The 25,902-nt window shown below is 43.5% G+C and overlaps 1 protein-coding gene across 4 annotated transcripts in view; it reads left to right on the forward strand.

The window, feature by feature from the left end:
* Positions 1 to 24,774: 24,774 nt before the first annotated feature.
* Positions 24,775 to 25,902, forward strand: part of FNIP2 (folliculin interacting protein 2) — a 127,905-nt gene continuing 126,777 nt past the window's right edge. For 2 of the 4 annotated variants that reach the window (XM_070386442.1, XM_070386444.1), the window contains exon 1: positions 24,775 to 25,143. In XM_070386442.1, coding sequence (XP_070242543.1) covers positions 25,040 to 25,143 — 104 coding nt within the window. In that variant the 5' untranslated portion in view covers positions 24,775 to 25,039. Of the gene's footprint in view, positions 25,144 to 25,215; positions 25,517 to 25,902 lie in introns of those variants that run through there. The other 2 variants (XM_070386445.1, XM_070386446.1) reach the window with 2 other exon arrangements.

The following is a 25,902-nucleotide window of genomic DNA, read 5'->3' on the forward strand; positions in this document are numbered from 1 at the left end:
AAGCTGCACATTAAACAGAGTGAAGTAAGTCAGAAAGAGAAAGACAAATATTATATATTAAGGCATATATATGGAATCTACAAAGATGATACTGATGAACCTGTTTGCAGGGCAGCAATGGAGAGGCAGACAGAGAACAGACTTGTGGGCACCTTGGGGGAAGGAGAGGGTGGGATCAGTGGAGAGAGTAGCATGGAAACATGTACATCTCCATATGTAAAATAGGTAGCCAGTGGGAATTTCCTGTGTGATGCAGTGAGCTCACACCTGGTACTCTGTGACAACCTAGAGGGGTGGGAGGCGGTTCAAGAGGGAGGGGACATATGTATACCTATGACTGATTCCTGTTGATATATGGCAGAAACCAACACAATATTGTAAAGCAATTATCTTCCAATTAAAACAAATTAAAAAAAATAAGTTACACATTCAAAGAGTACAATCAAAAGACAGAAAAGATATATACTGAAAAGTTATCTGGACACTCAAGAAATTCTTTAAAAATTTCTACCAGGAAATTGCAGCTTTAGAGGAAATCAATGCTATTCTTTTCTCAAGTGTTTTTCTTGAGCTTTTTTGTGATTATACAAACAAATGTGTGTGTGTGTGTCTTTATTCCCATCCTGTTTTCACATACTGTTCTACATCTTGTTTCTTCTGATTAGCAGTATATCCTGCAAATATCCCATTTGGTGACATAAATATTTCCTTGTTCTTTATTACAGCATGATATTTGATTGCATGCGTCCATCAGAACAAACCTTTAATAGATGGAAATTTAGTTTTTTTCCACTCTATTCTTATTATAACAGTGCTGCATTAAATATTTGTATACAGTTATCAGTTTGCTAATTTACAATATATCAATCTATTTAATAAATTCCAGCTAGAGGAATGCTTGTCAGAGTTATGTATATGTATTTGATAAATATTGTTAGATATCGCCAAATTGTTTTATGTGGTGTTTGGATACATTTACACTCTCCCAAGCAATGTATGAGAGTATGTCTCCACCAGACTTTCACCACCAAAGATGTTATTAATCTTCTTGATATTTGCCAATCAGATAGGAAAGAAGTACCTTATTTGTGCTTTAAGTGGATTTTCTTATTAATCCCTATAACAATAAGTACTATTACTAACACCATTTTATATATGAGGAAATTAAGGCTTACAGAAGTTGGGTTACTTGCTCAAAGTTACTCAGATAAAATGTGGAAGAATCAGGATTAAACTCACTCTTGTCTGTGTCTTAAACAAAACTCCTAACCCTTAAGGATCACAAACCAATAAATAACCTTGAAACTTAAATTATACTTTTCATAATTATTTTTGATGATTCAGAACTTAGTTCAAAAGGTAGAGCAAAATATCATAGTATCTTAGTGTCAGCATTATCAATATAATTATCACTGAACAATAGTTGTATTGTCCTGGTTTATTTATTTATTTATTTATTTTTTTGTCCTGGTTTAAAAAGCACCCTTGTGGATAGATGCCAGGTAAACTGGCTTCAACGGTCTCATATGCCATCAGCAAACATGAAAAATTCCATCCTATCCTCAAAAACTTCAGCCCTCAGAATCCACACTCAGTGGCCTCGTTTCATAGCTAGTTGAACACAGAGGAATGAATTTATAAAAATTGAAATAAAACTTCATTAAGCCTAAAATGTTGATGTCACAATAACATGCTTGGAATCTAAAAGGTAACACAAGGATTCCACAATACCTTTCTTCTCCATAGCTCAGAGTACTTGGCAGGTTTAAGTATAGGTCTTCCTCACAGGTTGATGGTGTAAGTCTGCAAAACGAACAACCGGAACCACGTGACTACTCCCTGCCAACTTTTGACATTATTAGTGAGACTGTGCATGGAGTGGAGAAACCAACTAGATGAAAATCATGTGCTCACAGCGTTTCAGGCTGCAATTTGGAGACGTCACACGTGCCCATTCTGGGTGTGGGCTCACAGCGTGTGACAGGTCTGACTTGTTTGCAGTTCTCAGCAGTGTGAGTTTGAGGTCTCTGCCTGACCAGAGAGGTTTCGCAAAGAGGAAACACTGTTACCTCAACCTCAGCTCAGAAGCACCAAAGTCTGCCCTAGAATCTTCTGGGTGGCATTTCATGTCAACAAAGAAACCAAGGAGCACTTACTAAATGGTGTGGAGGCAGATGGTGGGGTCCATCTAGAAAAACAACAAAGTCAGACATATATCTTACATCTTGTACCCAAATGAATTCCAGATGTATAAAAGATTTACATGTAAAGAAAAAGAAAAGTTACCTCAAATGGGAGAGGGCTTTTATGACACAATACTCAGAACCCATAAAAGAAAATATTAATGAAATAAACTTTCAATTTTAAAAATTCTGTATAGAAAAACCCACCATAAATAAAGTAAAAAGCAGATGATAAACTGGAGTTATTTTATTTTGTCGACTGAAAAGAAATACACAACGTGAGAGTTGCGAGGTAAGTTTTATTTGGGGCAAAATGAGGACGATAGCCTGGGAGAAAGCATGTAAGATAGCCCTGAGAAACTGATCCAAAGAGGTAGGGGGAGAGGTCAGTGTTATATATGACTCTGGTAGAAAAGGGTACACAATCACGCACGCGTTTTGGCAGAGGGTTACTGCTAGTCACAAGAAGCAGATGTCTCTGTTAATGATTTTAGCACTTTTCTAGATACGAAATGCAACCATCGGGCTCATAAAATCTTCTCCTGAAAATATTTAACTCTCTGAAGGCCTTTTCTGCCAGTTTTTCCTAGCACAGAGAGTGCCTCCTTTCTGATCTCCATACTGAACTCCTTTCAGGGAGTGCTGAAGGTCAAGAGCTGCAGCAGCACATGATATAACCCTCGTTAAAAAGTGCCAATTTGTAGTTGAGAATTCTAGCTATTATCACAAACCAAGTACTCATTTCTGTAAGGTACAAAGAGTTTCTACACATCAATAAGACCAATACTTTTAGAAAAGTGGATGAGGAATATGAACATATAGTTCTCAGAAACGGAAATTCAAATGGCTCTTATACTGATATTCAAATTCTCACATGAGAAAAGAAACACAAATTAAACAACACTGTGATTGTTAAAAGATTCAAAAGCTCTTAATAGCCTCCATTGGCCAGGCTCTATAGGAAACTTGTATGCTTATGCATTATTAGTGAAAGTAATTTGGTCATACTCTAGTATTTATCAGAACTCAAATGCTTATTTTCTTTTACTCATCAGTTCTACTTCTAAGGGAGTGTAGTTCTGCAGAGAGCAGTCAGGAAAGGACTCCATGAAAAAGCAATGCCTAAAGAAGTGAGGGAATGAGCTATACTGATGCAGTGGAAAGACCATCTGAGGCAGAGTACCAACTGCTAAGGAGGTGGAGGAGGGCGGGAGAGGAGGGTGGGGAGAGGGAGGCAGGCAAGTGGTGGAACACCACCAGGAGGGCCAGTGTGGCCAGAAAGCAAGCTGGGGAGAGCATGGGGTACGTGGCAGAGGAGTTTTGGAGAAGCAGGACACAGAGGATCTCACAGGTCATTTTAAGGACTTCAACTTTGGCTGTAAAGAAATGGGGAAATCACTCAGATATTCTGAGCAGAGAGGTGACCTGATGAAACCTACATTTTTTTAGCTGAAGTTGACTTACAATGTTGTGTTAATTTCTGCTGTAAAGCAAAGTTACTCAGATATATATTATATGTCATATATGATATTGAGAGTGAATTCTTAGGTAGGTTGATAAGAAGTCCGGGGTCCCCGAGGAAGAGGAGGAGGAGGCGGGGGAGGGGGAGATGGAGGTGGAGGAGGAGAAAGGAAGGGGTCTGGAGTTCTCAAGGAAGAGAAAAGGACAAACTTTCTTTTCTACATTGCTTTGTCTTGGTCATTATAACAGTGTGTCTTGCTTGAGGACATGTTTCTCCTGAACAAGAACCTTCTGACTAATCTTGTTATCTTAAGATATATGCTGTGGGAGTGAGCTTGGTAAGACCTTTCTATTGTTAGTTCTAATCTTGTTAATTTAACAAGCATGTTGTGAGAATGGGTCTGGTAAAAGTATATAAGGCCTTGATAAGACTAGTGAGTGGGGGGCACTCTGCACCCCACTTCTGATGTCTATGTCAGAAGTTTTCTCTGTCCCTTTTTCACTTTAATAAAATTCTGCTACACAAAAGCTCTTGAGTGATTCAGACTGGTCCACAGTCCCAAAGCTAAGTCTTCTTCAGAGATCACCAATTCAACATGGTTCACCATAAGCTATCACTATATCATATATTTTATATATATGTATATATATATCTTTTTCAGATTCAGATTCTTTACCATTTTAGCTTATTACAAGATACTGAGTATATCTCTCTGTACTATACACTAGGCCCTTGTTGTTTATCTATTTTATATATAGTTGTGTGTATATGTTAATCCCAAATTCCCAATTTATCCTTCTCTCACTTTCCCCTTTGGTAACCATAAGATTGTTTTATATGTCTCTGTTTTGTAAATAAGTTCATTTGTATCATTTTCTAAGATTCAGCATATATAAGTCCATTTTGCTGCTGCTGCTAAGTCGCTTCAGTCATGTCTGACTCTGTGCGACCCCAGAGACGGCAGCCCACCAGGCTTCCCCATCCCTGGGATTCTCCAGGCAAGAACACTGGAGTGGGTTGCCATTTCCTTCTCCAATGCATGAAAGTGAAAAGTGAAAGTGAACTCGCTCAGTCGTGTCTGACTCTTAGCAACCCCATGGACTGCAGCCTACCAGGCTCCTCCCATGGGATTTTCCAGGCAAGAGTACTGGAGTGGGGTGCCATTGCCTTCCCTGATAAGTCCGTTCATGTTGCTGTAAATGGCATTATTTCATTCTTTTTTTGGAAGGAAAGTTATGACCAACCTAGATAACATATTCAAAAGCAGAGACATTACTTTGCCAACAAAGGTCCATCTAGTCAAGGCTATGGTTTTTCCTGTGGTCATGTATGGATGTGAGAGTTGGACTGTGAAGAAGGCTGAGCACCAAAGAATTGATGCTTTTGAACTATGGTGTTGGAGAAGACTCTTAAGAGTCCCTTGGACTGCAAGGAGATCTATCCAGTCCATTCTGAAGGAGATCAGCCCTGGGATTTCTTTGGAAGGAATGATGCTAAAGCTGAAACTCCAGTACTTTGGCCACCTCATGTGAAGAGTTGACTCATTGGAAAAGACTGTGATGCTGGGAGGGATTGGGGGCAGGAGGAGAAGGGGACGACAGAGGATGAGATGGCTGGATGGCATCACTGACTCGACGGACGTGAGTCTGAGTGAACTCCGGGAGATGATGATGGACAGGGAGGCCTGGTGTGCTGCGATTCATGGGGTCGCAAAGAGTCAGACATGACTGAGCAACTGAACTGAACTGAACTGAATATTCCATTGGGTGCATGTACTACATCTCCTTCATCCATTCATCTGTTGATTTACATTTGCTGCTGCTGCTGCTAAGTTGCTTCAGTCATGTCCGACTCTATGTGATCCCATAGATGGCAGCCCACCAGGCTTCTCCGTCCCTGGGATTCTGCAGGCAAGAACACTGGAGTGGGTTGCCATTTCCTTCTCCAGTGCATGAAAGTGAAAAGTGAAAGTGAAGTCGCTCAGTTGTGTCCGACTCTTAGCGACCCCATGGACTGCAGCCCACCAGGCTCCTCCATCCATGGGATTTTCCAGGCAAGAGTACTGGAGTGGGGTGCCATTGCCTTCTCCTGATTTACATTTAGGTTGCTTCTATATCTTGATTATTGTAAACAGTGCTGTTACGAACATTAGGGTGCAGGTATCTTTTCAAACTAGTGTTCTTCATTTCCTTTGGATATATGCCCAGGAGTGGGATTACAGAATCATACTCTAGCTGTTTTTAGTTTTGTTTTTTTTTAAAGGATCTTCCATATTGTTCTCTAAAGTGCCTGCACCAATTTACATTTCAACCAACAGTGAAGGTGGGTTCTTTTTCCCCACATCTTTGACAATGTTATTTCTGTTCTTTTTAATCATGGCCATTCTGACTGGAGTGAGGGGTGACCTACACTTTTGATAACTCACTCAAGCTGCCATGCTAAGAACAAGGGAGTGGGATGGAGCAGTTAGGAACAATGGTGTGAGTAAGAGACAACAAAAACAGGAGAGATGTGGGATATATCCAGAATGTAGGTATATTTTGAAGGTAGAGTCACCTAGACTAGTGACAGATTCTATTTGGGGTCGACAGAAAAATCTAGAATGACTCTAAGATTTTTGAACTGAAAAACTGGAAAGAAAGGCATTGCTATCAACTGCAAGGAAGGCATCTAACAGAGGAACAGGTCAGGAAGGAGCTCAGATGTCAAATCACGGACAGGATTATGCTGAGGTGCTCGTTAAACACAGAAATGGAAATACTAGCTCAACAGCTGGCTACATGAATCTGGGGTTTGGAGAGATCCGGCCAAAGCTACACAATTAGGAAATCAGCACATATAAAATGGCTGAAGCCTGAGAACTGGATGAGAGCACCAAGTTAGCGCACACAAAGAAGAAAAATGAAAAAGAATCCTCTAGCAAGTGGACGTAGGAGTGGTCAGAGGAGCCACAGAACAGACTGGGAAGGAGCAACGAGTAGGGAAGAGTGGAACCCAGTGCCAAGGCTGGTGAGCCAGACAAAGGAGGTCACCAAGGGGGTGGAGCAGGAAGAGGAGCCTGAGCGTGGGCCACTCCATACGTCGTAGTGACACGGGTCATCAAGGAACCTGACCACACACAGTTTAGGATGGCAATATAGTAAACATGAGACTGTGATGGATTCCAGAAAGCGGAGAATCAAGCCTCAAGATGTTACTACCACTCATCCAAAAAAAAAAAAAAAAAAAATGAATGAAATAATGCCATTTGAGCAGCATGGATGGACCTAGAGATTACTAAGTGAAGTAACTCAGACAGAGAAAGACAAATATTAATATATGATATCACTTACAAGTAGTATTTAAAATAGTGTTATAAATGAACTTATTGACAAAACAGAAATAGACTCACAAACATAGAAAACAAGCTTACAGTTATCAAAGGGGGAAGGGGGGAGAGAAAAATTAGGAGTTTAGGATTGAGAGGTATGTAGTATCATACATAAAATAGGTAACCAACAATAACCTACTGTATAGCAAAGGGAACTACATTCAATACCTCGTAAAGACCTACAATGGAAAAGAATTCAAAAAAGAATATTTATTTTTATTATATGACATAATATTTATATATAACTAACAGTGTCAGACTTTATTTTTGGGGGCTCCAAAATCACTGCCGATGGTGACTGCAGCCATGAAATTAAAAGACGCTTACTCCTTGGAAGGAAAGTTATGACCAACCTAGATAGCATATTTAAAAGCAGAGACATTACTTTGCCAACAAAGGTCCGTCTAGTCAAGGCTATGGTTTTTCCAGTGGTCATGTATGGTTGTGAGAATTGGACTGTGAAGAAGGCTGAGCACCGAAGAATTGATGCTTTTGAACTGTGGTGTTGGAGAAGACTCTTGAGAGTCCCTTGGACTGCAAGGAGATCCAACCAGTCCATTCTAAAGGAGCTCAGTCCTGGATGTTCTTTGGAAGGAATGATGCTAAAGCTGAAAGTCCAGTACTTTGGCCACCTCATGCAAAGAGTTGACTCATTGGAAAAGATTCTGATGCTGGGAGAGATTGGGGGCAGGAGGAGAAGGGGATGACAGAGGATGAGATGGCTGGATGCCATCACCGACTTGATGGACGTGAGTCTGAGTGAACTCTGGGAGATGGTGATGGATAGGGAGGCCTGGCGTGCTGTGATTCATGGGGTCCCAAAGAGTCGGACACTACTGAGCGACTGAACTGAACTGAATATTTATATTATATGTATAACTGAATCCCTTTGGTGTATATCTGAAACTAACACAACACTGTAAATCAACTTTGACTTTTAAAAATTATTTTAAAAGTGCTTATTACTACCAACTTATAAGAAATATAGGTGAGAAAGGAACAGACTGGACAAAGTCATTAGGATGTAGGCAATCAAATCCAGAACGTGGGGACTTCCACAGGAAAAATGACCTTTGTAAAACAAAACAAAAAAATTTAGAAATGGCATGAAAGAGGGGGAGGGGGAAAAACTGTGAGAGATGAAAAACTGCCTCTAAATACAATGTGTTCAGAGACTAAGTTGAGTCAATCTATTACTTAAAAATATTTTTTAGACAATCTAGGAAATTCAAACTCTGATTATGTTTTTAGATTTATTTTACAATCTTGGTGTTGTGACTGGCATTTTTAACAGTCATTATCTATTAGAGATGTATTCTGGAGTATTTACAGGTGAATGATATGATGTCTTGGATTTTGGTTTAAGATTTTCCAGATTTAGGCAAGGAGGGTGCATGAAATAAGATGGACAAAATGTTTACAATCACTGAAACTTGGTAATGATATATGGGGGTTCATTATACTATCTCTCTACTTTTGTGTATGCTGATATTTTTCAAAATAATTTAAGAAGACAGAAGCTAAATTCAAGAAATATAGATAAACAGGAGCAGAGAGATAAAATGATAGCCAGAAGGGAAAGACACTTGAAAGGATTTTTAGATTTTTCCAAGGTGGGAGAAATGAAAAAATACTTGTATGCTCTGGGGAAGGTGAAGTAAAGAGAGAAAATCTGATGATGCAAGAGAGAAGGCAGGATGGCTGGGGCAAAGTCTCTGAATAGACAAGGAGGGATGAGGTCTAGTGCAAAAGTGGAAAAATGGGCAGATGACCCTCAGTAAGAGGAGGCAAAGTGACACGGGGCGGGTGGGGGGCAGGGGGTGTGGCGCAGATGTAAGAGGCCAGAGAGTCAGGAGGTAGGCACTTCTTGAAATTTCCTTCCAGAGCCTTCAGCTCCCTCAGTGAAATAGAATGCAATGTCATCAGTCAAAAGTGAGGCAATGGATTAAAGATCTAAATGTAAGACCAGAAACTATATAACTCCTAGAGGAAAACACAGGCAAAACACTCTCTGACATAAATCATAGCAGGATTCTCTATGACCCATCTCCCAGAGTAATGGAAATAAAAGCAAAAATAAACAAATGGGACCTAATTAAACTTAAAAGCTTTTGCACAACGAAGGAAACTATTAGCAAGGTGAAAAGACAGCCTTCATAATTGGAGAAAATAATAGCAAATGAAGCAACTGACAAAGAATTAATCTCAAAAATATACAAGCAATTCCTGCAGCTCAATTCCAGAAAAACAAATGACCCAATCAAAAAATGGGCCAAAGAACTAAACAGACATTTTTCCAAAGAAGACATACAAAGGGCTAACAAACATATGAAAAGATGCTCAACATCACTCATTATCAGAGAAATGCAAATCAAAACCACAATAAGGTAACATCTCACGCTGGTCAGAATGGCTGCTATCAAAAACTCTACAAACAATAAATGCTGGAGAGGGTGTGGAGGAAAGGGAACCCTCTTATACTGTTGGTGGGAATGCAAACTAGTACAGCCACTATGGAGAACAGTGTGGAGATTCCTTAAAATACGAAATAGAACTGCCATACGACCCAGCAATCCCACTGCTGGACATACACACTGAGGAAATCAGAATTGAAAGAGACACGTGTACCCCAATGTTCATCACAGCACTGTTTATAATAGCCAGGACATGGAAGCAACCTAGATGTCCATCAGCAGATGAATGGATAAGAAAGCTGTGGTACATATACACAATGGAATATTACTCAGCTATTAAAAAGAACACATCAGTTCTAATGAGGTGGATGAAACTGGAGCCTATTATACAAAGTGAAGTAAGTCAGAAAGAAAAACACAAATACAGTATATTAACGCACATATACGGAATTTAGAAAGATGGTAATGACGACCCTATATGTGAGACAGCAAAAGAGACACAGATAAAAAACAGACTTTTGGACTCTGTGGGAGAAGGCGAGGGTGGGATGATTTGAGAGAATAGCACTGAAACATGTATATTATCATATGTGAAATAGATCGCCAGTCCAGGTTCGATGCATGAGGCAGGGTGCTCAGGGCTGGTGCATTGGGGTGACCCTGAGGGATGGGATGCAGAGGGAGGTGGGAGGGAGGGTCAGGATGTGGAACACATGTATGTACACCCATGGCTGATTCATGTGAATGTATGGCAAAAACCACCACAATATTGTAAAGTAATAAGCCTCCAATTAAAAATTTTTTTAAAAAAGAGTGAGGCTGGGGGACTTCCCTTTTCTCTGGCTAGATTCCATAAGTGAGCTCAGGGGAGGAAGAAGTAGGATGTCCAGGCTTGTAGTCATGCCAGGTGAGTACTGAAATGCAAGGGAGAGCCCAGGGCATTGAGAGTTGTATTCTTCAGAGCCAAGCTAGGCTGCTGCAACAAAGCCACCCAACATTAATTCTGCGACTTAAAGCAGATTTTATTTCTATTTCAGGCAACAGGCACAAGTGACCATTCCAGGTCACTGGGCCTCAGCTTTAGATGATCCTTTAGGCGTGGAGGGAAGGGCCTTCTCTCGTCTGTCTTTCATGACAGGGCTTTATTCCCATCTGAATCCTGAAGACTGAGGAGCAGGTACATCTTTACCTGTTATATGGAGGGGGAAGAAAGCACAGGGAAGAAGCACTGCCCTTGCTTTAAGGGCCTAGCCTGCAGGAGCCGCACATCACTTAGGCTCACTTTGATGTTCTTGTTTAGTCACTAAGTCATATCCGACTCTCTGTGACCCCATGGACCCGCCAGGCTCCTCTGTTCATGGGATTCTTCAGGCAAGAATACTGGAATGGGTAGCCATTTCCTTCTCCAGGGGATCTTCTGGATCCAGGGGAAAGAACCACCCTCTCCTGCATTGGCAGGAGAATTCTTTACCACTGGGCCACCTGGGAAGTCACACTGCATTGGTAAAATGTTAGTCCCGTGGCCACATTTAATTCAAGGAAGCCCAGGAAATGCAGTGTGTATGGCGTGCTGTGATTCATGGGGTTGCAAAGAGTCGGACACAACTGAGCAACTGATCTGATCCGATCTGATCTGATGGCCAACTACATGCTTATCTACAATTCTATCATTTTGGAAGAAAGAGGATGGATACAGCAGGTGGATAATTACAACATAGTGCAGGGGAGCGATATACTAACTGACCAAGGGTGCATCTAAGCTAGAAGGAGTAACAGGCTCCGAGGGGATGAGGCTAGGTGGGTCAAGGGGCTGTGGTCCTCAGTGCAATGACAAGTGTTAGGGAACCAGAGGTGGCAGGGGTGGTACCAGAGGAGGCTGGCCACTGGGAATATGAAGGACTTACTGTTACAGGTGAGGTCAACCCTTGATAAAGGCAAAATCCCAGAACAAAGGAGGTCAAGGAGCCGAGGGCTAGGGAGCTGCAGGTTGAGCCAAATGGACATTAACATGACTTCAGTTATGACAGGACTGCTCTTGGAGACGACTGGGCGCAGCTGCTAAAATCTCTGTGAAATGAGGGCAAAGGACAGTGAGGCAAATCTAACGACGTCAGATTCAAAGGCGGGTGGGGGGAGGGGAGCACTTAGAAAGTGGCCTCGAGGGGTAAGGAGACCCCAACTCCACCTGCAGGCGGAAGAGCACAGCGGGCAGGATAGAGATAAGGGCCCAGGGGAAAGGGCTGGGAAGCCACAGTCCCCTCGGGAGCCTCGGGTTTGGGTGCAGCAGGCAGCGGAGGGGCAGGCTGGGTTGTGCAGGGGAAGGGGTGCACAGTGAGCACTGGGCTGGGTGCAGGGAAGGGAACCTGGCTCAGAGCTGCCTGGGGATCAGAGTCCGTGAGACCCCTCGTAACCTGCAGGTCCGCTGTCTTCCTGTGGCGTTGACGTAAATACACAGGGAGGAAGGGATCATGAGATGAATCCTGATGGTTTCAGGATAGCAACGTGGGGCGCCTGGGGTAGGGAGAGTGAGGTCTTTCCAAGAATTCCGGGGCCGTCTCTTAGCTCCTGCCACTGCCCCCAAAATGGGAGAGGGGGGCCCTGAGCACCCTGCAGAGGGTGGATGGCTCTCTTGAGGAAGGGCGGGGCTTTCCTTCGACTCCTGGGTCACAGTCACTGAGGATTTGGTGGTATCTCCCCAGCCTCCCTTTGGGATTGAAGCCTAAAGGACATGGACCCACCAAGATCATCAGGTCTCCACACACTCCAGAAATGGACTCCTGCTGCCTGGAAGTCTCCTTCTACTCTAACCAGGGGTCTGTCACACACACATACACACAGTGTGCAGAGGCTCGGGCTGGTTCCTAGTCCACGGCGACGCCCACCAGCCTCCCCGACCCTGACCGTGTCCACTATGGTGGAAGGTAGGGAAAGGAGGACCGGCCTCCGCGTGAGAAGTTCCTCCAGGCAGCGGACTGAGCCTGAGGGGATGGTGGGACAGACAGATGGACCCAGGGCCTCCACTCAGATTCCTTCACCACTCCACCACTGGTTAGTCTTTGTGTTTAACATGTTCCTTATTTAAGAGACCAACTAAGTTTTTGACATTTAGGCAGTAGACATCCTTTTCATTATTAAAAAAATTTTTTTTTTTTTTTTTTTTAATTTTGGCTTCACAGCATGGCTTGTGGGTTCTCTGACCAGGGACTGAACCCTGAGCCACAGCAGTGAAAGTGCTAAATCCTCACCTCACCACTGGACCGCCAGGGAACTCTCCACACATCCTTTTTAAAAGAAAATTTTAAAAGATCCTTGATGTTCAGTGAAAACAGTGTTTCAGGAATCCTCACAAGTGGAAAGACTTTTAGCATTTTTCTCAGAGCCTTAGGAAATGAGAAGCATAGATTTATCTCCTCTGGCTCTCTGAGTGAATCCATACTGGGAGAATCTGTTTAATATCCAGGTCGTTTTGTCTTCTCTTTGGTTAAAAAAAATATATCAAACAGCTTGTCAAACCTGCCATGCGGTATAATTAAGCCACACTTTATCATCTAGTTTTAAGGAACTATAATTCCTTTGAATCTTTTCCAGGAATCTACCCCCGATTCTTCCTGTTGTGTTTCTAGTTTATGAATCAGGTCTTTCATTCATTTATTTATTCAGCAAGTTTTCTTTCCTTAGCAACGGTTCCAGCATAGCTTCGTCCTAGGCACTTAGGAGGTTATAAAGGAAGTCTATTTCCAGTTTGACAAGGGTTTACAATCTATTTTGGATGGCAAGAGGAAAAAAAAGAAAGGAAGGAAGGAAGAAGGGAGGGAGAGAAGGTGGAAGGAAGTGTGGAAGAGGGGAGAAAGAAAGTGGTCAAAATATATGTCAAGTTCAGAAAGAAACTCATGTGAAACCCATGAAACAAAACCTGTAAAACTTCACTGTGGGACATGAAACAAGCCTTGCAGACACAGACAGGTGTGCTGGGTTCCTGGATGGGAGGACTCAGTACTGGAACAATATCAAATATGCCCCAACTCATCTAAAACTCAGTGTACTGCAATAAGCATCCCAACCCAGATTTTTACAAAATTGACAAGTTGATCATGAAACCTTGATTTGGGAAAAGTAAATAGGAGCCAAAAAAGTTTTTTTAGGAAAATGAGAGTGAGGGACTTACCCCTGACAAAAAATCAAAATACCCTCAAAATCTATTGAGTTGGCCAAAAAGTTCATTCTGTTTTAAGTAGAAGTAAAAGACATGTTTCTTATTTTCATGAAGAACTTCACTGAACCTTGTATTCACTAACTGAATGAACTTTATGGCCAATCCAGTATAATAATGAGAGTATCATGATTGACTGGAAAGGAAAAAAAAGCGTAGAAGAGAATAGAAAGACTATTAAAAAACACTTGGGAGTTAACGCTAACTTCTCATAGTGAGTTTTTCACATGTGGACACCAGTCCAATTTTTAATGTTTAGAACACAATGATTTTTAAAAATATGACTTGGAAAAAATTATAATGCTGTAACAAAAATCCTTCCATTCTCACCTACTTATTTATGTCAATAGGGTTTCTCAGTGTTTACATCTATAAAAATGAATGAAAAGTAAGTTTAATGTTGAATCTGTCTCATCCACGCAATGAGTAATTTTTATCCATAAAATTGAATAAACTGAATCTTATCTTTCTCCATCATTGAGAAATACATTTATAGCAGAATTTTATTTTTTATCTTTAAGACACAAATCTATGTCATATTGATAAATTTTGTATTAGCCCAGATAATTAATTTAAATTTATACACATATTTTGTTACATAGTAATTGAATAAACAAATGTTTTCAAGGATAATGTTTTACATTAAGATAAAATTATGTGGGAGAAGTGAAATAGAAATATTAATTCAAGGATATCAAAGAATGATACAAGATCTTTGGCTGTTAAAGAAAAGGTATCGTATTTTGGGGACATAGATTTCATTTTAATTTTTTGTATACTGATGTAATTGATTCTGTGGCTTTTTTTCTACAATAGTTTCTATTGTGAGACTATAGCATAGTAGTTAAAAAGATAAAATTCCAGTGCCAGACTGGTGGTTTCCAATCATTGCGTGGTTGTACATTAGCTGTGCTCAGCTACTCAGCTGTATCAGTTTTCTCATCTGTAAAATGGGAGTTATAACATGACTTCCCTCACAGGGATATTGCCAAGGATAAATGAGCTAGTAACAGGACAAGGTCTGGGACACAATAAGTGTTATGGATGGACTTGCTATTATTTTTAAGAAATAGTGTGCCACAGCTAAGAGTATCAGAGATGACTAATCTTTTAATAGGAAATATTTGATATGTGAACTGGTGTACAATCTGCTTAAATAACTAATAATAGCCATGCTATATGTTATTATTTATTCAACAAATATTAATAGTAACTTGGCTATTGGTTTGTGTTGGTCTATGTGATGCATCTTTTTTAAATGCTTTATACTTTTTAAAGATATTCACTCTATTTATCTATTTGGTTGTACCAGGTATTGCGCATCCCTGGTGGCTCAGACAGTAAGAAATCTGCCTGCAATTCAGGAGACTTGGGTTCGATCCCTGGCTCAGGATGACATGCAGGATCTTTAACTGCGGCATGTGGGATCTAATTCCTTGACCAGGGATCAAAACTGGGCCCCCTGCATTGGGAGTACAGTCTTAGCCACTGGACCACCAGGGTAGTGCCTTTAATACTCTTCATAGCTACTAAAATAAACAAGTAACTTCTCTAACTGCTTAATGTATAATACATTTAAAGAAAATATACAAATCAAAATTTAATTCCTTCCAGAAATTAATCTGAAATCATATTTTACTGCCTAGTTGAATCCAAATCTTCCTTTTTTTTTTTTTTTTTGCATTCCAGTCCCCTATAATGAAAAGGACATCTTTTTTGGGTGTTAGTTCTAAAAGGTCTTGTAGGTCTTCATAGAACCGTTCAACTTCAGCTTCTTCAGCGTTACTGGTTGGGGCATAGACTTGGATCACCGTGATATTGAATGGTTTGCCTTGGAAATGAACAGAGATCATTCTGTCATTTTTGAGATTGCATCCAAGTACTGCATTTGGGACTCTTGTTGACTACGATGGCTACTCCATTTCTTCTAGGAGATTCCTGCCCACAGTAATAGATATAATGGTCACCTGAGTTAAATTCACCCATTCCTGTCCATTTTAGTTTGCTGATTCCTAAAATGTGGACGTTCACTCTTACCATTTCCTGTCCATTTTAGTTTGCTGATTCCTAAAATGTGGACGTTCACTCTTGCCATCTCCTGTTTGACCACTTCCAATTTGCCTTGATTCGTGGACCTAATATTCCATGTTCCTATGCAATATTGCTCTTTACAGCATCAGACCTTGCTTCCATCACCAGTCACATCCACAGCTAGTTTTTTTTTTTTTTTCCTGCTTTGACTCCATCCCTTCATTCTTTTTGGAGTTATTTCTCCACTGATCTCCAGTGGGATATTGGATACCTACTGACCTGGGGAGTTCATCTTTCAGTGTCCTATCTTTTTGCCTTTTCATACTGTTCATGGGGTTCTCAAGGCAAGAATACTGAAGTGGTTTGCCATTTCCTTCTCCAGTGGACCACATTAGGAGATCAGTCCTGAGTGTTCATTGGAAGGACTGATGTTGAAGCTCAAACTCCAATACTTCGGCCACCTGATGCAAAGAGCTGACTCATTTGAAAAGACCCTGATGCTGGGAAAGATTGAGGGCAGAAGGGGACGACAGAGGATGAGATGGTTGGATGGCATCACCAACTCGATGGACATGAGTTTGGGTAAACTCCGGGAGCTGGCAATGGACAGGGAGGCCTGGCGTGCTGTGGTTCATGGGGTCACAGAGTCGGATACGACTGAGCGACTGAACTGAACTGAACTAAATCCAAATCACAACTCATGAACTCCTCTAACGTTTTATAAAGACAAAATCCATTTTTAAAAGATTGAAAGGTGAAATAAACTTAAGGAAGGCTGGCTTATGTCAACTTACTAAAATACTGAATAAAAGTACAAAGTCATCAAATCACCTGCATTAAATTTTCTAGTTGGACTCCAGTACTATTTATGTGGCATTGAATGACAACATAGACACACTTTTTCAACTGAATAAAGTTTAACTATGTGCTTGGTCAATACCATTGGTAGGTGCCAATGGATCCATGTTAACTTTTTGAAGCCACTAGTTTTCTGGGTTTTGTTGTTGTTGTTGTTGTTGTTAATTGAAGTATAGTTGATTTAGTATATTTTGTGTTAGTTACAGGTGTATCAAGCCACTCGATTTATATTCAATGTACTGCAATAGTAAAGCACTGGGTTCTCCTTGGTAACCTGTGAGGGACTCAAAATTCAGCCAGTGCTTTCCAGTCTATACCATTAATGAGTTTTACAAAGTGTTTTACTCACTACAACAATAATTAGTTGTGCTTTTTTTCAAATGACTTTTTATTTGGCTGCTATTGGGTCTTAATTGGGGCACATGGTATCTTCGTTGTACCACGTGGGATATTTTTGTCATGGCTGGACGGCTCGGTAGTTGTGGTATGTGGGTTTAGCTGCCCCACTGCATGTGGAATTTTAATTTCCTGATGAAGGATCGAAACTGCGTCTCCTGGATTGGACAGAATCTTAACAACTGGGCCACTAGGGAAGTCCCTTAGCTGTGCTTTTGACCTTAAATAATGAGTAGAACCTCAATTATTTTTGGAAGGAAGGCAGACAGAGAACAGAAATGCTTAAACTCTTTTGGGTTTGGGGGCATCAAGGAGAATGGGAAAAGTAGGGACTCTCCCCCAAAGAAATGCATATTCTTGCAAAACTGTGTAGCATTTCAGGGGATCTGAGTGATGTTTCTCAAAGTATTGTCCACGAACCTCTACATCCAAATTTCTTGAGATTCTATTGAGATTCTATTTAAAGGTCATTTCCTGAGTCCCACTCTCACTAGATTGGAATCTCACAGAATCAGGCCCAGAAATAGGACATTAACAATGTCCACAAGTGAGACTGTTTAAAAATAAACTTTATTTTTTTAATCAAAGGAAAACACACACACAAACACATTCATATGTATCATTTAAAAAGTCAAACAGTATTAAAAGGCTTATAATAAAACCCAGCAGCCTCCTACTCCACCCTTCCCCTCACCCAGGTCCAGCCATATAGGCTGCCGCCTTCAGCTTTTCTAGCTAGTTTCACTGATGTCTTCCTGCATAACTTAAAAAAATTATATGCTCTGTCACTATTTCTTGATTTTCCAATTTAAGACTTTGTCTCTTGACCTCCTGCTATTGTGAATAAATTGACTCTCCCCCCTTTTCCCCAACTCTTTTTTCTTCCCTCCCCCAACACAGTCACACATAATTTCTGCCAAATCAATAGCTGACGTTACATTGGTGGGACTACACAAATACTGCTCACTCAGTGACCAACAGCCAAGTAATGTATTGCAACCACACTTTTTCTTTTCCTTCCCAAGCATACTTTTTTCCTAAAGTTAATAACTGCCTCATTTTATCACTTGTTTGGTTTTCCAGCTACCTATTGTTCATTTTTCCCCAGTGCTCCAGCATCTGTGCACATACTTATAAAGAATATATTCCTGGACTTCCTTGGTGGTCCAGTGGTTAAGAATCTGCCTACCAATGCAGGGGACATGAGTTTGATCCCTGGTCCAGGAAGATTCCATGTACCACATGGCAACTAAGCCTGAGGGCCATAACTACTGAGCCCGTGTGCTGTAACCACTGAAGTCCGGGTGCCCTAAAGTCTGTTCTGCAATAAGAGAAGCCAATGAAGACTGTGCACAGTCAAATAAATAAGCATTTACATAAATAAGTAATTTTTTAAAAGAATATATTCCTATGCTGGAATATTTATGTTCTGTTTTTCATAGCTACCTCTTCCCTTCTCCTTCCTGTCCCTGGCCTGGCTGTTTTCTAGAAGCCCTGGGTCGCTCCTTCCTGCCACTTTACTGCCTTTCTTCCTAGTATTATCTTGCCTTATCTTTCCTTTTCTTGTTTTAACTCCTTATTTTGCTACATACCTCTTTCATCTGCCTGAGAAAGAATGGAGGTGCCATGTTTAAGAGCTTGTGTATCTAAAAATGTGTGTATTCTACACACATACTGAGTTATGGTTTAGTTTGGTCAAGGGTTCTAGGATGAAAACAGTCTTCCCTCTGAAAGTTTAAGGTGGGGCTTTGTTGTCTGTCACCATCAAGAGCGGCCAGGAATGACTCTGATGCGGTTCTGAATCCTGCTCCATTTTTTCAGGACTAGCTTTTCTCTCTGAAAGTTTTTACAATTTTTCTCCTTACCCAAGATGTTCTGAAACTTATGATGCTATGCCATGAAGCAGGATTCAAGAAAAATGTATTGTTCTAGGTGGGCCCTTATCCCTATAGGGATGCCTACCCTTTAGTTAGGGCTTCCCTTGTAGCTCAGTCGGTAAAGAATTTGCCTGCAGTGCAGGAGACCTGGGTTCGATCCCTGGGTTGGGAAGATCCCCTGGAGAAGGAAATGGCAACCCACTCCAGTATCCTTGCCTAGAAAATCTCATGGACAGAAGAGCCTGGTGGGCTGCAGTCCATGGGGTCGCAAAGGGTCGGGCACGACTGAGCGACTAACACTTACTTACCCTTCAGTTATGGGAAATTTTATTATTTCTTGGGTAATTTACTCCCCTCTGTTTTCTCTGATCTCTTTTCTAAAGGTCCTATTAGTAAGTTCCTGGATGAATTCTGTAACATTCTCGTCTTGTCTTTTCAATTTATCATTTTTTCCAACTTTATCCCTCAGTTCCTTTTACTGAGTGTTTTGTTTACATCATCATATATTTAATTTTTGAGAGCACCTTCTTGTTGAGTGTTCTTTTATTCATCACTTGTCATTTTTGTGTTACAGGCATATCTTCCTTTGTCCCTCACATGCTATTCATCAATTACAGCTTTTTTTAAAATTAATTAAGATTTGGTTGCATTGGGTCTTTGCTGCTTTCTGAGGGCTTTCTCTAGTTTTGAGGAGTGGGGGCTACTCTTTGTTGCAATGCTTGGGCATCTCATTTGGTGGTTTCTCTTGTTGTAGAGTACAGGCTCTAGGGTGGGCAAGGCTCAGTAGCAGTGGCACATGGGCTTTGTTACTTCGAGGCATGTGGGATCTTCCCAGACCAGGGATCAAACTCATGTCCCCTGCATTGTCTGGCAGATTCTTGTCCACTGTGCCACCAGGAAAGTCCCATCAATTACAGCTTTGAAGTCTCCATCTCCTTGCATTGTCTCTGTTCACCCCATAATGCTTTTTTGCTTCTGTATTTTCCTTACCATGTTGCAGGTGTTCATCACATGGTTTGTGATTCTGTTTGGACTTCTGTTCATACTGAAGAGTGAAACTCTAAACATTTTATGAAAGATTGTTGGTGTGGAGTACTGATTTGTGAAATCCATGAGCAGATGCTCTAGTAGAACACTGGCCTTCCACTGGGCTCCCACCATTGCAAACGTCGGGAGAACTTTTCTCTGACACCATCTCTTTCTTTGAGCGAGGCACTCACCTGATGCCCCTCTTTGGTCTACGGATGGATGGACAGGGCCTGGCTGTGCAGGCTAAGGACAGAAAGGACCTGGAGTCTAACTAGTTCATGTGGAAACCCTCACCCATCCTTCAGGGACCTTCACCTCCCAACAGCAGAGGCTTCAGAGTCTCTGGGGGGACTGACAGGCATCTTCATTCTTGGGTTTGAACTCCTCCTCTGATCAGTTGGTTACTCCTCCTTCATCCACTTTCCACCTTCAAACACTTGTCCTTGCCAAATGTTTGTGGAAATCTCCCCCTCCCTTTGTTCTTGTTCCTTGCAGACCAACACCTTGGCTCACCTTTGTCATTTTAGTGGGCTTTGAAAAACTGGGGAGCAAGGCAAAACATTTATGGGCAAATCACAAGTTTAAGCAGAATTCTAAAGTAATTCTTGTGCAACAAACACGGCTAAAGCATGGGTGGTATTGGAAAGCTGGATGACTATTGGCTAAATACATGAACTAGATAAATTCCTATAGAATTAATGATTTAAGAACAACAAACTATACTGTTTGTTGAATTACTGACTTAGGTGCTCATCAGATCCACAAATAAAAATCCCTCTGAAACAAACAAATGAACAAAAGAGGGGAAAAAAAAAAAGAAAAAGGAAGGAAGGTAACAAATATATTATGTGTAGCTATTTCTATCTACCCAGGTTGCCAGATGAAAACATAACTATATTCATCTTTGTACTTTCCTCCCTTCTCTAAATTTTATGCACTGTGTATGAGTGTGAATGAGCGTATGGGAGAGGGTTTCTATATTTCTCCCAAGACCTCATCTATAGAGGTGAAATAAAGTCCACAGAATCTGAAATAAGTGCATTAATTTAAGAGGCTTTTATTGAGTGCTGGATCAAAGTTACACACCTTAGAGTCATTAATAAGCAGGTAAGTGTTACCTGAAAAGAACCTATCTTTTTAAAGTTTGGAAGAAGGAAGCATCTTATGGGCAATTTTTTAAACCAAGAAGTAAAACTATCACATCAACATTTTTATTTAATTTGTTCAAAAAACCACATGCCTGATGCCTGCTATCTCACAAGATCCACGAATGGAGCTGGAGGTGCAAAAATCCATAATCCTCTGTTCTGTCAATAGCTGTATTCAAGGGACCGGGTCCATTTGGGTAATATTCCTCTAAATTTAGGAAAATGTGGAATAAAAAGTTGACTTTTTTATCTTTAAACTTATAGTAAAATTTAGTTCAAAATTATTTTTAGCATTCCTTTATTCTTACCTCCTGTTAATAATTTGAAAAAATTATGACAAAAATATGAAAACAACAGAACAGGTCCATTGGTGATGACTGTTTTATCTGGTACACTGAGGGTTAAGCAGGTAGGGTTTTTTTGTCTCAAATGACAAGCAATCCAGGACAGAAAACAGGACCCTCTCTTATATGCTGCTTTTGGCTTCAGATACAAGAGCCATTATCTCATCAAATGAGGGGGAAGGTTGGGATTATTATCTCATCGAATGAGGTACAAGGATTGTGCCTCAGAAATGTTATCGAGGGCCACACCTCTCTGCTCTGGCTGGTTTCATGCTCAGGCTGCAGAACAGCTATAGCATTACAAAGAAGAAAAAACCCCACCCCTCTCCTTACAGCTATCTACAAAGAGTGAGGAGACTTCCAGAATGTCTCCTCTGCCAGCTCCTTTCCCTCTTGCCTCCTTGCCTAGAATAGCCTCCCATTCCCCATTAGCTCACCTTGCAAAAGCAATGGGATTACCCGTAGATCATTCAGACTCAGTTTGGGCACAGTTGGCTTGCCCTGAGGCACCCTGGGCCGGGAGAGGAACAGACACCTGAACAAGACTGGGCTTCTATTGGGAAGAATGGGTAACAGGTATCGGGTAGGCTAAGGGACAACGACAGTCTGATCGTAGAAGCAACACACCTGAAGCAATTTACAGAACTCACACTGATGCCAGGGAATGCGCACCAGGTCTCAGGATGGACCAGGACAAGGAAGACAGCCTTGTCCACCTTAGTGCTGTTGTGTATCTCCAAACGTTCAGGATATTGTTTGATTTCCTCCTCCTCTTGATGCCTACAGGATGAGCCAGTGGATGTATTTTCCAAAACGGAGTAGGGTGGGGTGGGTGAGATGAATAGAAGGACCGGTGCTGGAGCCTGGGGTGATGTCAAGCCTCAGGAAGAGGCAGTGACCCACAGATGACAGGGGGCACACGGGACTTCAAAAAAGGCCCGAGATGGCCAAGAGGAGAAATAATGAAAGCGAGGTGCTACAGCTGTCCAGAGTTGCCTCCCAAAACTCAGTTCGTTAGGACTTTTATAATACTTTAAAATCCAAGGCAAGAGAGGTGTGGCCAGAACTAGGATGAGGAACAATGTGGTGTTGAGAGGAAGCAAAGTGAAAAAAGGGCACCATTTCAGTTCCTTTTTTTCTCCCCTGAGAACGTTCTTAATAGCTTTAAACGCACACTTTTTCTTTTAGAGGTGTCCAATCAGGTCCAAAACTGAAGATAATGGTGGGGCAGGCTGAGTTTTTAATTGCCTCTGGTGAGTGTTCCTGCACCCTAGGATGGGGCTGGGACAGAAACAGCCCTAGGAAGTGAGGAACAAAGGTCATGCCAAATTCCTCTACGGTATGCTGTTACAAAAGCTGCTATGCACACCACAGAGTGTCCAGATTTTACTTTCAAGAATAAAAGACCTGACTTCCCTGGTGGTCCAGTGGATAAGAAGCCACACTTACCAGGTCGCTCAGTGGTAAAGAATCCACCTGCCAATGCAGGAGACTCAAGTTCGATCCCTGGGTGGGGAAGGTCACCTGGAGGAAGAAATGGCAACCCGTTTGAGTATTCTTGCTGGGAAAAATCTCATGGACAGAGGAGCCTGGTGGGCTACAGTTCATGGGCTGGCAAAGAGTCAGATGCTACTGAGCACACACAGCCAATGCAGGGGATACAGTTTTCCCTGGTCTGGGAAGATCTCACATCCTGCAGAGTACCTATGTCCCTGCACCACAACTACTTCTGAGCCTGCGCCCTTGAGCCCTCAAGCAGCAACTACTGAAGCAAGAGAGCCCAGAGCCCATACTTTGCAACAAGAGAAACCACCACAATGAGAGGCTTGAGCACCGCAGCAAAGAGTAGCCCCTGCTTGTTGCAACTAGAGAAAGCCTTTGTGCAGCAACCAAGACCCAGCGCAGTCAAAAACAAAACTAAAAGAATAAAAATTAAAGAAAAGAATAAAAGACTTTTTCTGACCAAGGACATGGTAAGGGAGGGTGGTGTTTTGCAGGCTATGTATTACCCAGACCTTGTCTTTAAAATAAAGTTCTAACAGATGAGACCAATACCTGGAATACCAGATACTGACCAATACTGGCAGTCCTGTGGCGTACCTGCTTTCAATAAACAGAACAGCAGAGCTGCAAATCAGGGGTCTGTGCACACTCCATGGTGGGGAAGGATGAACCAGCAAGAATACTGAATCCACCATGTTAATGGTAAAATCTGAAGGAAAAAAACAAGTTTCGATTTCTACCACCTTTTCCTTACCTTTGTGAAATTTCATCACGTCTTCACTCACAGCTAGTATCTCACCAAGGCTAGAAACCTATGCAATAAAAATTGATAATGCAAACTAAAATGGACCCACAAGAGATATTTTGAACTATTTCTATTCATGGAAATACATTTGTCTTTTTGAGTCTCCAGTGGTCCTCCCTCAAACAAGTCTGAGGTGAAGCACTCAGAGTCTGCTGCTCACGAAGGACACGTAGGAGGCAGAGTCGGATCTCAGCTTTTTTTTTTTTTTAAAGCTGTGGAGCCAGCGTTATAAGGCTAAGGTCCTTCACAGCCCCAGGCTGGAGTGCTCACGGAGATCAGGTGGGGCCGAAAGGTAAGTGAACTCAGGTACCATGGTTAAGTTCTCCCCTTCCCCACATCAAACATCGTTTGCCGTTGGTATCAGACTAGGATGTGGTCTGTTAAATATCAGGAGTGCAGTCCCTTGTTATAAAACAGCGTAAATTCCTAAATCCCTGTAGTGAACTCCACGTGCTTTTTGATTTCACGTGCAACTTTTTATGTAACTATGGAAATGATGGCCGAAGACGCCAAACAGCAAATTATACGACCAAATTTTTTAAATAAATTAAAAAGAAAACTCACAAAAGCAAGCCCATACGGCAGATGTATCAGTACCCTGGGTGTGGTGAGAGTCCACTCAACCCCCAGAGCACGCCTCCGGTGAACGAGCCCGCGCACCTGCACAGGCAGGACCCAAGTTCAGGGGCTTTGTCTCCAAACAACAAAGACCCGCCCTGCAGCTCTCCAGACGCTTCCAACTGACCCCTGCAGCCTCGGGAACCCCGGCATCCCGCAGAGCCGCGCGCCCCGCCCCACCCCCACGGGACGCTGTCCCCCCCCCGCGGCCCCGCCCCCCCAGCGCGCCACTACCACCAACCCGCCTCCACTCCGGGCCCCGCCCCCGGCCCCGCCCCCTGCGCCCCTGCCTCGACCTTCCCGGCCCACCTGAGCCGCCCCCCGACTGTCCCCCTCTCCCACTTAAGCGCTGCGCTCCTCCCCCGCTGGGTCCCCTTTAAGCGTCGTGCCCCACCCCGTGGAGGCTCCCGCCTCCCACATCCCCCCCGGCCCCGCGCCGCCCCGGCCCCTTTAAGCGCCGCGCCCCCACCCACCCCCGAGACCCCCGCCTCCCGCGCCCCTCCCCCGGTCCCCGGCCCCCCCCGGTTCCGGGGCCGGGCGGGGTCCCGGGGCCAATGGCTGCCGCGCGGCGGCTGCGCTCCTCCCGCGCTCCTCCCGCGCCGGCGGCGGCTCCTCCCGCAGGGAGAACTGTCAGCGCGCGGCGGCGGCGGGCCAGCCCCGTCATATGACCGGCCGGCGGTCCCGGCGCCGAGCACAGCTCCCCGCGCCGCGATGGCCCCGCCGCCGCCCCCGGCCGCGCGCTGAGCCCGGCCAAGGCCGCGGAGCCGCAGCCGCAGCAGAGCCGCAGCGCCATGGCCCCGACCCTGCTGCAGAGGCTCTTCAACAGGAAGGGCGGCGGCGGCTCCGCGGCGGCGACTGCCCCGGGCCGGGCGCCCCGGGAGGGGCCAGCCTTCAGGTGAGGGGCCGGAGACAGGCGGGCAGGGGGCGGAGGGGAAGGGGATGGGGGAAAGGAAAAGGGGACGGGGTCTCCCAGGCCGCTGCCGCCGGCCACGAAGCCCCCGCCTCCGGCACCGCAGGCCCTGGTCCGCGCGGTCACGGGCCCCCTTCCCGCTCGCGGTTGCCGGGACTCCCACGGTGCCGCCCGGTGGTCTGGGGGCCGCGGTGGGGGCCGGGGCGCCGCTTCGGCCCTATTGTGTCCGTGACTCTGCTCTGAACTTGGAAGCGCGCGGCGGCACGAGCGCGGCACCCTCCTTCTCCCTGAGCAGGGGACCGGTTCTCGGACGCGTGGATGGGAGCGTGTCGTATCCCCGTCGTGGGGGCCCGGCGTGGTATGTGAGGGGCCCGAGATGCTCTAGGAAGTGGCCGAGGGAGGGGGGCTAACAAAGCTGGGGCGTGTGTGTGCTCGGACCTGCCCTACCAACACGCGCCCCCCGGAGACGCGCCACTCGCCCGGGGGGCGCGCTGGCATCTTGGGTGCCTTAGGTTGATTTCTCTGGTTCGTTTCCCCGACAACCTTGTGCGGCGGCTAAGACCATAATTCCCATTTTACAGCCGGGCAGACGTAAAGTCGCAGAGAACCGAGCAGCTTGTCTGGTGTCTGAACTTGCATTTCACTCGAGCTGTGTGACCAGACAGTCCAGTCTGAAATCTCTAGGCTCGTCTGCTTTCAAGGGCTCTTTTAAAAGAGGCCTTTTTATATTGCCTTTCAGCACGC

Source organism: Bos mutus, chromosome 17 (genome assembly GCF_027580195.1).
Source record: "Bos mutus isolate GX-2022 chromosome 17, NWIPB_WYAK_1.1, whole genome shotgun sequence".
Lineage (NCBI taxonomy): Eukaryota > Metazoa > Chordata > Mammalia > Artiodactyla > Bovidae > Bos > Bos mutus.